Genomic DNA, 14,710 nt, shown 5'->3' on the forward strand with positions numbered 1-14,710 from the left:
ATCATCATCATCAATGTAATGTAATGTAAATTCAGGCATTGAGTGATAACACACTACTAGTAAGGGATAATGTATTGTCCTCCAGTCATTATCGTAAAATAAGGACAGGACCATGGCAAACAGGACCATGGCCCATAAGGCTAGCCATTTTAACATTTAATCAAACCACACTCTTATCTGTCATATCATTTGTGGATATCCATAATGGTATTTCTCCCAGTCAAACTTATGTTCTTAATAATTAGAATGGCATCCACATCCACAATGATATGACAGATAAGAGTGTGGTTTGATTAACTATTAAAATGATTTGCCATAGGCTTTGACCTTATCAATCTTGCATTTCAAACTAGTAATGACACAGTAATGGTTTGTCCTGTAAGTCAAGAAAATAGTCAACATCTGTTTTAGCAATCAAAATGTGAGTACATTAACATTACCAAAAGTTTGGCAACAGTATTATAGGTGGTGAGGAGGAGTCAAAGGTTTATATAGGCCTACTTCAACACTTTGAGTCATGGCCGCTTTACCACCTTGAGCGTGTGTGAGCTTCTGCAACCTAAACCCTGTGTACACCATTATCCCAAACACATATGCTACCCTGAGAGAGGGCACAGACACATAAAGAAGGATGTCCCTAGTTCAAAAGTAGTGAAGAAGCTGAGTTCAACAAGAATGGACATTTATATTAAAAAGTTTATTACTCTTGGCTAAGTGGTTTTGCATCAGTGCATCAGTCCCATTTTAGGAGTCAATAGCAGTAGCACAAGAATTCAGAGTGCTAAAGGTAAAAAATGAATACAGGGATATGAATGTGGTTGAATAAGCCTCAAAGAATGTAGAAAACTGTTTGAACAGAAGCAATCCTCAGTGCTTGTATCCTGTAACTCCTGCATGAAAATGTATAAATAATAGAGGTTGGAAAATTCAAGTCAGGGAAAGAAAAACAAAGCTGTTGTGTTGCCAGTATACTGGTCATGGTCAAATTTAACCAAACAAAATCAGTTGCATATCAGTATGGTACGTCATAGGTGTGAATGAATGTTATAATTATTATAAACTAGAAAAACAGGGACAGATCATTCAATATACTATAATGAAATCAACATACTATAATGCATGACATGCCCCTGTCTTTTCTAGTGTATTCAGTGTATCTTTCTGGACACTGATTTGCTCATTTCTAACATTTTTAACAGAGGCCCTTTGGGTAATGATGTAATAAGGATAATCCATCTGTAATTAGGACCTTCTACCCTACAAAATAGTGTAGTTGCAAGGAGGCAACGTACGTCCTCCTAAACCAGGGGTTGGCAACCTTTTTTCCCTGGAGAGACACTTTTACCAAATGTATTTTTTTTTAATCTCAGAAGAGCCACATAAAGACGGTTACAAGAAAAAATTGGATATTTAACGTACAGTTACTTTCATTCAACAGAGGATTTTTGAATACATTTTCTAGTTTTAAAAGTAATGTGCAAGTTACTTGAAATGTAAAGTGGAATGACAGAAGTATAGGCCATAGGCTTCCCATGTAGGCTAAACACCACCCCCTATTTTCCCAGTGTCCTTTGGTATGCAAAGTAACATCATAGTTCACAACACAACACTTAATTTTCATTGACATGTCATTGGCGAAATTGAACATTAGAGATTAGAGATTAGATTTGGTGATGGCCTTGGAGTCTGGCTGGCTCATATTCAGTGAGGTGAAGTTTCATGCAAGAATTGAGGCTGTCATCATTTAAGGGCAACTCCACGCAAAACTGTTATATCCATAACGCCAACTAAATAGCCTACCATGGCATTGTGTTGGCGTTATGGAATTGCCCTTAAACGTGAGCGCAGGTTTGTTTTTATATTTTTCATTTGTGAGAAATATTTCTCTTACAGACAGTAATACTAACTCGTTGCAGTGATGCGATATATAACGGGCAGTTCATTTCGCGGGCGTTTTTTTAGAATCTTCGGATGGAAACTTTCCCATTTCAGCCCGCTTAGTTCGCGCTCGCAAGCTGTGGTCGCTGACGGTTCCTTTTTGACATTTTCCTTATCTAGCCTACAGCAAGCGCACACATCAACAATAACAATTAAAGACAAGTGTTGACTGAAATGGAGGGAAATCAGTGATTTTGTTTGATATTGACATGGCAACGAACCGCAAATGTAACAATATGGTGCAGGCTACCGTTACGGAGTCAAGTGAGCTGGGAAGTTATATAAATTACTCAGATAGACCTACGAACTAAAATAAAATACATTTTAATTAAATAGGCCTACTCATTGTTATTTTCAAAAGCTGAGCCGCATCAGAGGGATCAAAGAGCCGCATGCGGCTCCGGAGCCGCGGGTTGCCGACCCCTGGCCTAAACCAATGACTATGATCACCTCACCTACACTGAATATTAGCATTCTCAACATAACCCAGTCATAAACTTGACATTTACACATTCACATAACTCAGGCCAATCAGAAGATATAACTGGGTAATGTTGAATGTGTTAATCATTTTGTTACAGTGACTTGACACGTTTTCACGCTCTAACCCTATGATTAAAAAACACCCATCTGTCTTTAACTGCTGTTAGCCTCCCCTTAATCTCCTCTCAGCTATCTGGCACTTGAGTCTAGAGAGAGCGAAGAGTAGATTTATGGCACGCTTTCTGTGTTATTTTCTTGATCAGCTATTTGTTTGCATTGTGCCTCACTTGCAAGTCACTTCACATAAAAGTGTCTAAATATAAGTGATAACCATCTATATTTTCAGTGCACAAAAGCTGGCACTAAGGCACAAGTACTAAAGTACTAAACAATGTGGGACAGCATGTGAAGTGCAAAAAATGGCCTTACTGTATGTCAAACGCTGATTATGTGACGCCATAAAAAAAAATTTTCAAATATTACAGTAGATCAAGCTGTAAGGGTTACTGCCAGTGCCGCATTATACTGCAACATCATCATTCATGTGGGTAGTCAGGACTACTAGACATGTAAGACGTTATTTGTTTATAATGCTTTATGAGTAGTGGGCACAGTGCAAATGAATGACAGGCTTTACATACCGGTATTGTATATATATATATATATATATATATATATATATATATATATATATATATATATATATGTATATGTGTTCTTATTTGAACTTTTCAAGATATCTAAAAAATGACATAAGCAATCATATCTTTGATTGTCAATAGCAATCTGTGCATGATTTCATTTCTCAGTATCCAAAACTGAAGGCAGCTCCAGACCAGGCAGAAACACACATAGGTGACACAAGTACTGTAGATAGAGCAAGATTATGTGCAGTTCCATAGGCACAACCTCAAATAATTTAACTTAAATGTGATGGATGTTAAAATCTCTATTGCAAACTAGAGGCCTTTTATGTTCAGTCTTTGCTTTCTGCAGTCTTTTTATGTGAAAAATCATTAAACTTTGTCTTTCCTGAGGCTCTACCACATTGTCATTCTGTCTTAAACTTTGATTTGGGTCAGCATCTATGGCAACCCATACTAGATGACATATGCTAATACTTGCACAATATACATTTGCTTTCATGGAAGTAAAGTCTACAGGGAAGTTGAGAGAGATCAAATGGACTGAGGGCAAGGAGCGCAAAGTTGATTAGCATCCATAATTGGCCTGTTCCCAATCATATAGACAAAGTGGAGACTCTGTAATCAGGTTACATTTCTCGCCTTTAAAAACCTTTTTTTTTTCTCGGAATGCTCTCCTGGCAAGTAGAAGGGTTGGGGTGGAAGTGGCCCCACTCCAAGGAATGAGTAACGCATTCCCTGTATAATGACTATGAGCTTTCATTTCCACACAAAACAAGGGTCAAGACATTATTTCCCTATTTGTTTGTGTTAGCTTCATATCTGCTGGGAAAAAGCTGCGATCCGCTTTGAGCTAATAATCACGTTGTAGAGCTACTAACCACACATGGACAAGGGACATGCCTCGCTTAACCAGTGATCTTTCAGGTGTGTTATGCAATGCGTAGAGTGTATACCTGGTTGAAATTTCATCCCTTTTTCTGATAACAAATCTTGCTAGTCACAGGAGAGGAACTCAGTATCCCCCTATCCCTCCATCTCTGTTCCGGACCAAGCTTATCAGAGCACCAGGGCCTCAGCCAAACAGCAAGCCCTGCCAGCAGAATCCAAGCAATCGCAACTAAGTAACATGGGGCTCAGAGCCACAGCTCTACCCCTCCCACTACTTGTCAGGTCTTAGCGTCTCTTGATGCAAGCCAGAAATCTACCAATTTCATGGCAACAGTAACAATAACCACAACAACCTCTGATGAGTACAAGGGCATGCGTACACGCAAAAGAAGATTTCATAAGTATGGTGACAAAGGTCTGAGGTCAATATCAGGGTTGTTAAAAGAAGCAGCAAGGTTAAAGTTGTTTAGAAAGGAATTACAGCACATTTTCCTCTAAGTAACATCAATAATGGCCCTATAACAGCTCAAGAAATTGCTGATGGTGGTATACCTGGTGGTGGTATAAGTGTGTAGGCAACCTATAGCATTTACCTTTTTCTTTCCCTAATACAGCCATCAGGACTGACAGAGTACTGTACATGTTGAAAATCCATCAATAATATATCAAGTGAAATACAGGAAGCTTACTAAGTTTCAAGTCACTCCATTATCTAGATTTGGCATTGAAAAGCAAGACCAAGACCAACAAACAAACATCCATTGAAACAATATTGTATTTTTGTGCAAATAACATGCAAATACCATATTTTAATGTGTTACAAATCAAATTAATTACAGTCATTAATCTGAATTACCTCATAATTACAAACAGCCCATGCATGTCTGATTAAAGAACAATTGTGCAAATTAGCCATTACTCTGGGTCTGCGCTGTTGAGTGGAGGTACATGATTCTGCACAACATGTGAGAATGAGCTATGCATGCTGATGAACTACAGTGCCTAAAAAGTATTCATCCCCCTTGGATATTGCCTCTTTTATTGCTTTAATAAATGGAATCTTGATCAATTTAATTTGGCCTTTTTCACAATAATTTACAAAATCCTCTATCAAAGTGAGCAGATTTCTACAAAGTAATGTTAGTTAATTAGAAATATAGAACGCAAATTAAGCAAGCCTGTACTGTATGTATGTAAGGATCTGAAAATCTGAGATGGGAGGAGCTTTTTAAAAAATGTCCCAGGCAGACTTCCAAGGAAAACTCACATTTGCTACACCCATTTTGCCACAAAAACGTATTTTGAATCTGACACTGATCCACCTAGCGAGTAGGCCTATCAACCATGTGTTGGTCAACCAGTACGTTTTGTTTTGTCTGTTGAATATGACCAAATAAATCAGCTGTGTTCTAGATATTTACTACATACATACTTACTAAAGGTTTTCGAGTGTAAATGCATAAACTTGATGCCACCAGCAACAAATAAATGTGCAAGCTGATCTACTAATGGTGCACACTATTTTCCATTCATGGTAACAGTTTTGAATTTTGAATATGCAAGACACATAATTCAGGCATATACAGTAACAGCAGGGCAATTCCATACAAAACTGTCACGTCCATAACGCCAACTAAATGCCATGGTATTTGTATGATGCAAATGATTATGTGAAAAGTTTTTCATGTAAGTTCTACAACCAAGAAGAGTGAATGCTCAAATTTCAAGTAATCATCATTCACATCATACCATAGCATGGTATTGACGTTATGGACGTGACAGTTTTGCGTGGAATTGCGCAGCTATTTTAGAGCTCCTGGATGAACTAAAGACTGATGTAGAGACGGTTTCAGGAAGGGGTCTTGCAATGTCTGTCATTAAAAAAATGCATATGTCATGCCTGTGTCCTGTAGCTGTGTCTGATGGAGTCTCTCAAAGCAACACAGGATTCCAGGTGTGCTGTTGCAAGTCCTTAATGCTATGTTGTGCATGATAGCCTCCATAAGGCTTCCACACACTAAAACTGCACTGAATGAATGTAAGCTCAACTGCTAGTTGTTTGACCACTCATATACTGTACTGTATTCAACTTGTTCTTCCTTGAAACACTGAGCATGCCATTGCAAATGTTGTGGTTAAATATGATTTGAGGTATGCATTTATTCTTATTTCCATAACACATACGCACAACTGGTGAAAAGTTTTGAAACAAATACTCTTTTATGGTTCCTTCTTTTTCAAACAAATTTTACACAGGAATAACCCAGAAGCAAGGAAGGAAATTTTATGAAAGTCCCACCCCTGACTCAATGTAAGATGGACTTGACATGCTATCATGCTACTACTACCAATACTACTGCCACTACTACTACTACTAGTAATAGTACCTTCCACAACCCCAAAGTCACTTTACATTGCTCTCACAAAAAATGGGTTAGGGAAATGCTCACGGAAAAGAAAAAACAGACAGATTTGAAGGAGGGGAAGGAAGAGAAATCACAGAGAGATTGGAAGAGTACTGTACGCCAGGGTTTAGGGGCCACTGCCTCCCAGGAGAGTCTGGTGCAAGGGACACTGGGTAGGTTACTGCTAGAAGACAAAGGGAGCTGGATGGGAAGCATGGGGTCAGGAGTTCAATAAGGTAGAGGGGAGCCAGGTTGTGGAGGGCTTTTCAGGTGAGATTTTGAACTTGATATGGGACTGGACTGGTAGCCAGTATGTATCTTGTATAAGTTGTATTTATAAACATGAATCCCTCTGTATTTCAACCATTACATCACCTAACATGCATCATGATGCAACATCATACAATATACTCAGCTGGGAGCATAGATGGCACAGCGGATATGATTTTTACATATTATGATGCAAATGCTTTTTTCACAAGCAGCTTTGGTGAATCACTGACTTTAATATGTTCCTTTTCAATTATGTATTTCCTGGTGGATCACTTTGGATTAAGGACTTTCAAATGAAATTCAGGAGGCCAGACTGATCTACTTTGCTTCAACAAATAAGATTTCATTTACATTTATTTACATTAATTCATTTAAGTCAATGATATTACAAGGGCTATTGTCCCCAGAGCAACTCGGGGTTAAGTGGCTTGCTCCAGGGCACAATGTTGGCCGAGGTGGTGGTGGTGAACACACAACTCTTCGCTACCAGTGCCCCATTTCAATAGAAGTTGGTAGCCTCTTTGACTTTCCTTTGGCTTTCTGGTGTTGATTGTATCAGGTGTGTTTTTAAGTCCACTTTCATGTTAAGTTCCCCTTTTGGTGAAACTGCAAACCTCATGCAAACTCCTTACCTCCAGCTCTTGGCTTTTGAAGTTATCTCACTGGTATTTATTTGAAATGATCATTATTATTAAATCATATGTGATGATGATTTATATATTTAATTCCTTAGCCATCCACAACTTCCTGATAGTGGATACCTTTTTGAAAAAAATAAATTAAAATACTTTTACACAACTGAGATGGGGTGGGAGCAGTCGTAAAAGTACTGTTTAATGAGACCATAGAGACAGCATACAAACCTACTGGAATTTTACATAGAACAGACACAATTAGGCTGGCTGGCATCAGATTTTACTAGTTCAGAGACTCGGTCAAAGAATCTAAGTAACCTTGTTAGTCCAAATTCTTCTTTTTTAGATGGTTCTCAATAAAAAGCCAATGCATACTGCCAGATTTGTCATAGATGGACTTTTCTTTCCTCAAGGATTTAAAAAATACTTTTGGTGTGAGTAGACGGGGGATGTGTGTGTGTGTGTGTGTGTGTGTGTGTGTGTGTGTGTGTGTGTGTGTGTGTGTGTGTGTGTGTGTGTGTGTGTGTGCATGTGAACAAAGGTGCTTTTTAACATGCTTTAGCTGCATGACAGTGGTAATTTTATTCAGCATAAACCACAACTATTTTATTATTACCATAAGAACATCATAATCGGTATTTCATACTTGCCATGACGATATGCCCACTCTGCATACTCTGCATTATACCCACTGTGAACATGCATAATGCCTGCTCTCTACCACCACTGTGAACATGCATAATGCCTGCTCTCTACCACCACTGTGAACATGCATAATGCCTGCTCTCTACCACCACTGTGAACATGCATAATGCCTGCTCTCTACCACCACTGGAGGCTGATGCTGATCCTCATAACTCATTCAACAGATGCTGATGTGTTATGTGTTATGTGTCATTTTCAACTCACACGTCTTCAGAAATGCACATCATCTTATACCTTTCCGTATTTATATGACATACAGGGGTTGAACAAAATAATGGAAACATCATGTTAAATAAATAACACCATGAACATGTGGCCTCTGTCTGTTTTTGACATGCCAGCATAGTTTCTCTTCAAACATTTGACTCAGCAGTTTTTGTCCCTCTGGCCCCAGCCATTTGCACTCCAACACTTTGCTCTCTTTGGAAATCCGAAAGGTCACACATTTTGACATATACTGGTGCACAGGGCCCGGTTTCCCGATAATGATGAATCTTGGGGGGTCCCTTTCTCAGGAACTGCAACCTATTACTCAATGGGACTTGATAGCTAGATCGTGTCATCCAATCGAAACTCTTCAAAATCATGCCAAATGGCTGATGGATGAGTAAGTCCTAACACAGCCAGGCCCAAGCTGAGGCTAGAAAGCCCCCGAGCGCACATCCATTGTTGTTGCTTTGCATTTCAAGCATCCCGTATGACGCTCTTCTGTGAGAAGTGTCCTGTGCTGGCCCAGGGTCCTCATGTGTCCAGCCAGGCTGAAGAAACGCCTGGCACACTGGGACAATACTATGACAGAAGCCGTGGTAGACGCTGACATCCTGGTTAGATGGGGAATACTTCAGCATGGCAGTTCCTGTTTCTGGATGTGCACAGGGAGCTGATGAAATTCTGGAGTAATTCCTTTTCCCCACGCTCCCCACGCTCCCCAAGCCATGGCTTCCATGACTACATGGATTTCAAGCAAGCTAAAGCTAAAGCTAGGTTATCTAGACTTCCCACATGTGGAGGACACAGTGGCTAGTTACCTCTCCCCTGCAACTCGGGAGGAAGCCTGCTTTGCCTCCACGTGTAGGTAAACAGCAGACTGAGTTAGCACAGAAAGCATAGCTTGCCGCGGGCCAGGCGCATGTGTGGGGAACATGCAGGCTTTTCTCCAGTGATACCGGTCACAGCTACTCACTCAGCTTGCCCAGTTGCCAAGAGACTGGAACTCATTGCACAGCGCAAGAGACTGGAACTCATTGCACAGCGCAAGAGACTGGAACTCATTGCACAGCGCAAGCCATTGGTCGCAACATGGCAGCCTTGATTATGTCACAATGCTACTTGTGGCTTTCTCTCTCATGCCCCTCAGAGGCAGGGAACAGCCCTCTTCTAGATGCTCCAGTGAGCCCGAAGGGAATTTTTGGTGATGCAGTTACCCTCATGACAGCAAAATTCAAAGTGGATATGCGAGGCTCTCCAAGCCTGGATCCCACGTTCAGCGCAGCGACAGAGTGCTCAGTGCCCCTTCCACATGAATGCACAGAGGCTCCAGCAGCCAGAGAGGGAAGCCCACTCCCCTGCCCCCAAAGTCCAAAACTCTGTCCTCCTCTCTTGGGCCAATAAAGGGGGAGAGCGTGCAGCTTGTCTTTCAGACTTACTGTACACACTGCTTGAGGGTCATGGAAAACACACAGCCACAAGTTCTATCTATTCTCTAGCATGACACATTGTTATGATAATGTGCAATTTAACCAGCAGCTGGTGACTGTAGCACTCAGCAAAGCCAGTGAATCTCTATTGCTTTCTGTGGCCTCCTTGAAGCTAGTACTTTGTGTGGAAGAAAGACAAAAGGGTACATTTCCCCTGCAGTCGGTATAGCGAATGTTGTCACCACCAATCCCATCTCAGAGAAGGAATGAATCATAATCACAGACATGAGATTTTCAGGTTCAGAAGGTTGGTGTAGGTGCTGTTATGAGTTATGAGCTGCTGGAACTCTTCAATACCAGTCGTACATTATAATGACATAGCTATTGTTGTTCCACTTCAGAAGGAACTGACACACACACCAGGAAGCTCATCATCCTCTATCAGTGTCACAGCTCATTAGTTCATGAGAGATGAACTACCTGCATCTATCAGTTAAATCCTCAGACTCCACACCGCTTTCTCTTGGCTAAAATAGATTTAGATTTTAGTTTAATGAGAAATATTAATTTTCTTGACAGCATTACCAATGACTATAGTGTGCATACACACAGGAACACACTAGCAACACCGACATGACACCCAGATTACACTACATGTATACAATATGCTCATACTTATAGACTACTGTACAGTATAGTCCTCCTTTTATTTAAGACCCAATAACAATTTAATTGCAGTGTCATACAATTATGGCCTCAGTTATGTTGTGCATGTGTGCATTAAAAATCATAATCTCAATATTAAAACCTTTGATTAATGCAGCCCACCTGCCTCCACAAATGAAAGCATAAACTGACTCACAGACTGAATAATAACATGAGCAACATATGGGAGGACACCCTGGTACATCAAAACCTCGAGCCCTAATCAGATTCTTGATTTTGCAGCCAACATTAAAATAGCCACAGCAGTATACTTGCATACATTCCACTGCTGAAAAGAATACATCTGCTTCAAATATCAACTACAGGTTGGATTTATCAAAGGAATGAATGGGATGGACACTTTCACATCAGCAGGGTGCCACAATTATTGGGTACAAGAGGGTTAAGGCTGCCAGTCTTATGACGTCATTTTCTATATTTTTGATATGTTGCTGAGTATAACATAAACAGCAAAGAAAAGTGATTGATAATGACTGTTACATGCTTCAAATGTAAAGCACTTTGAGCTGCATTCTGTGTATGAAAGGTGCTATACAAATAAAGCTTTATTATTATTATTATTATTATTATTATTATTATTATAACACAGTTTCACGGCACTGACCAAATTCATACCAAGAGAAACGTCAAGTCACAAAGTGCCTTTACTACACTGATATTTGAAGAGAATCAATAAAAAGGCATGGTCACAGGCTTAGGTTTTGGAGAAATGTCATCATAACATCAGTTATGACATAGTGAAATCAGTGAAACCTCAGTGCATTGTTTTGGTGGTTTTGGCGGGGTGTTATTTAAGAAAGAAATGGCTTCTTACCTGTTCATGATATTCAATACCCATACTGAGTGTGTTGATCAGGATGGCAATCATGATACCTCGGCCAAAGTACTTGCTGTCAACAATCTTGCGGAATGTATCACATACAAGTCTCCAGAAGTGAATGACCTTTGCTGTCCGAGCACCAAGAGTCATCTTGTTTTTCTTGGTGGGATCCCGGCGGTCCCGGTAGTGGGCATCCTGAGTGAACTCGTACACTCCCTCACTGTCTGAGTCAGCTGTCTCATTCCCCTCTGTCCCTTCTGAATCATTAGCCTTCATGCAATAAGGACAGCTCTTGGGGTCAAAGGCCAGGGTAGTGTCTAGAGCACTGCTGCAGCTGATAGTGGATGACCTGCTGAGCATAGCTGAAACACAAAAGAGAACACTCAGAAGTGTTAATAGCTTCAAAGATCATATTACTCCAAAAAAGGAGTAATAAGGAACCTCAAATTTAAACAGGAACATCTAATTTGTTGATTACATGTGATCGTGATTAATAAAAATAATAATAATAATTTAATGAATACATGGACTACTACTTATAATAATATGAATAATAATGATAATAGCAATAACAATAATTAGTCATATTATTATGTTTATTATTATTCCTATTCTTCTTCTTCTTCTTCTTCTTCTTCTTCTTCTTATCATTATTAATAATAATAACTATTTCTATAGTTCAATATTGTTTATTATTACACAGCTCTTCATAATGCTGAAGAATGCTCCATTCACTTGAATGGGCTTTCCCAACGTTCGGTGGTCTGCTAATTCTCAATAACAGATCGTTGCTAAGTATAACAGACCGCTGTCAAGGAAAATGGGTTTTGTGCTTCTATTTCACGTCTTTCATATCACTACGCAAAGACTGGAACTTCATTCAAAAGTGAAAGCGGACGGTTGATCAGCTGTGTTCTAAAGAATGTTTGATTCAAGTTCAGCATGTGCTGTTGCGAACTATTTGTTTCTCTGCAAAAGCCATGATGAAACGGTAACAAATAGGCTATAGCCTAGGCTATGTAGGCTAAAGAGTCATATTGTGGGGAGTTTATTGTTTCGTTTTGGCAAGTAACCGTGTAATAAGCGAGATAATGTATAGAACGCCGGTCATTATTGGGAAAATAAGTCCCTTCAGGGCGGAACAAGACCCCTCCGCTGCGCGTCGGGGTCCGGTTCACCCTGTCGGGACTTATTTTCCCAATAATGACCGGCGTTCTATACATTATCCCTTACATATCTAATTATACTGATACACATGCATTTGTATACCTTCTTATTCCCTGATGAAAGTCATTAGTACAATATTTCAACCATGGCCATTATGACATAATTAGACTAATTCCCTTTCTTTGCATTGGTGGGCCCACTCACCTGGGGCTATGTGTGTGTCCACCAGGCCCTGAGATGTACTTTTGGGAGGTGGTGGGATGTTGAGGTTGGTAAAGATGCTGTCCATGCAGCTTCCCCCCTCTCCAGCTGAATCACAAAAAGACCTCTGCCTTCGCTGCTCCAAGAGAAATGAGCTCTGCAGCGTGGGATAGTTTTTGTGTGCTGGCCCAGCAAATGGCACTGAATTCCTCTTATAAGCCTGGAGGGCCATGGAGGTTGAAGGTGTGCAGTGAAGTGACAGATCTGGCCCCCCACCAGCAGCAATGCTGGCAGACACAGAGGTATCAGGCAGCATGAGGGAGCCGATGCGTGAGCGCCGACTGCCTGCCCCTGTTTCAGGATCTCTGTCTGTGGCGCTGCCGCGCAGGACGCTGCCGTTCCCCAGGTGGTAGTGGTGGTGGTGGTGGTGCATCAGGTGGTGAATCGACGCCCGTTTCTGCTGTTGTTTTTGCCGGCGGCGCTTTTGTGAAGTCTGCTCCAAGACTGGTGAGGCGCAGACGCTCAGGCCGGCGTGGCGAGCTGCGACCCGAATTAAATGGCACAGCTGCCGGCCGGTCTTGCGAACTACGTGCACCAAGTACTTGAGCAACTCATCGTAGCAGCTGCCCGGCTCCGAGAAGCTGGCCAATGTGCTGGCATTGGACAGGAAGCGCACCCGCTGCTCCTTCATCAGCTGACTCTCACGTTGCTTGGTCTCAGAGAACTGGGTGGCAATGACAACTAAGCAGAGATTAATCATGAAGAATGAGCCCACCTGAAAACATAAGATAGGTGTCAGAATGAGAACAGAAGAAAACACATACAAGTTTTAAATGATATGCATGCAGTTTTCCATTACATGCAACAAATAACTGTGTAGCCCAACTGAATGAAGATTGAAGATTGCATAGGATTGTTATATATAAGAGATTTCAGTTACAGTCTAGCTGTACAACTATCTTTTCTGGATGCTGAATAACATTTTTGGAAGCTGTGACGGTAACTTACAATGATGAGGAGAATGAAGTAGATGAAATTGTAGAAAGAGTGGGAATCCATCACAAAGTACATAATGTCAACCCATCCCTCCAGAGTAATAACCTGCAATCAGATATCAGAATACATTTTCAGCCTCTGACTTTAGAAACATATTTTGAGGTTTGAACTTCAGATGAGTTAAATTAAGTAAATATCAGGAGCATCTTCATATCAGGATTTCACTAAATACACTGACGTCAATTCTTTCGGCTCTAGTATTGCTTCTTTTAGCTCTTCAGTATTGTTTGACAAATGCAAAAATGTGTGTTGTGCACAAGGTAGACCAAGTCATCAGCAATGGCACAACATGTACAGTATTTTAACAAGAAGGAACAAAGCCAGGTCATGTTCACATATAGGGAAGTGTGGGACTTGAACCTGAATAACCAGGATGCCATACTACTGACATTGAATACGGATACTCAAGTAATATTGGGTTAAAGATGCATTATTCCATTGTCCATCGTTACTGTGTAGACAGCACACTGTTTCTAATATGTTAGAAAACAAAAACAAACAATGGCATGCTTTGTCAACAATTTAATATTTCATAGATGAGTTAACGGTTGTTGAAATATGACCTTTCTGTCACTGTTGATTACATAAATGTTATTCATTAGCATTCTCTTTGCTACACATGGGGTGTTTGGGCCCACTTTGGGTGGTTAATGGCTTATCCACTAATCCACTAATATATAATGGGTAAGTGCAGTACCTGTTCCTAATCATCTCCTCAAGCCCATGCCTTAAATCTGACCCTCCAAGTCAGTCTGTCTGTTTGTTACAGTGCCATCCTCATTCACCAACCTCCATTTACCAGCTGTTGACTATTATCTCATCAGCCATTCTTTAAAATTGGACTCAGGACACTATCCACAAATGCACAATGATCTGTGAGAATTTGTTTAGTTCATGTACACATGCAACTCTCTCAATCTATACAATCATATTTTTGTTCACACTTATCACTGGTTCTTCAATCTAAACAGCATTTTGGGACTATAAAATGAATGCACATAAGTTGTCAGTATTTCAAGATGTAACATTTTGTATAAAGACTATCAAAATGTAAAAAGAAAATCCCACAGGTATATTCCCACATGTCCTAGAGACCAGAACTCCAATTATCATAGCAAATAATAGTGTG

The 14,710-nt window shown here is 40.4% G+C and overlaps 1 protein-coding gene across 14 annotated transcripts in view; it reads right to left on the reverse strand.

Moving 5' to 3' along the window:
• The window catches only part of cacna1g (calcium channel, voltage-dependent, T type, alpha 1G subunit), a 155,896-nt gene that overhangs the window by 55,411 nt on the left and 85,775 nt on the right, over positions 1–14,710 (reverse strand). For all 14 annotated transcript variants that reach the window (XM_042082569.1, XM_042082577.1, XM_042082571.1 and 11 more), the window contains exons 8-10: positions 13,534–13,626; positions 12,529–13,300; positions 11,152–11,519 (exon numbers count right to left, since the gene is read on the reverse strand). In XM_042082569.1, coding sequence (XP_041938503.1) covers positions 11,152–11,519; positions 12,529–13,300; positions 13,534–13,626 — 1,233 coding nt within the window. The remainder of the gene's footprint in view (positions 1–11,151; positions 11,520–12,528; positions 13,301–13,533; positions 13,627–14,710) is intronic.

The sequence above is a fragment of the Alosa sapidissima genome, chromosome 24 (assembly GCF_018492685.1).
Source record: "Alosa sapidissima isolate fAloSap1 chromosome 24, fAloSap1.pri, whole genome shotgun sequence".
Classification (NCBI taxonomy): Eukaryota; Metazoa; Chordata; class Actinopteri; order Clupeiformes; family Clupeidae; genus Alosa; species Alosa sapidissima.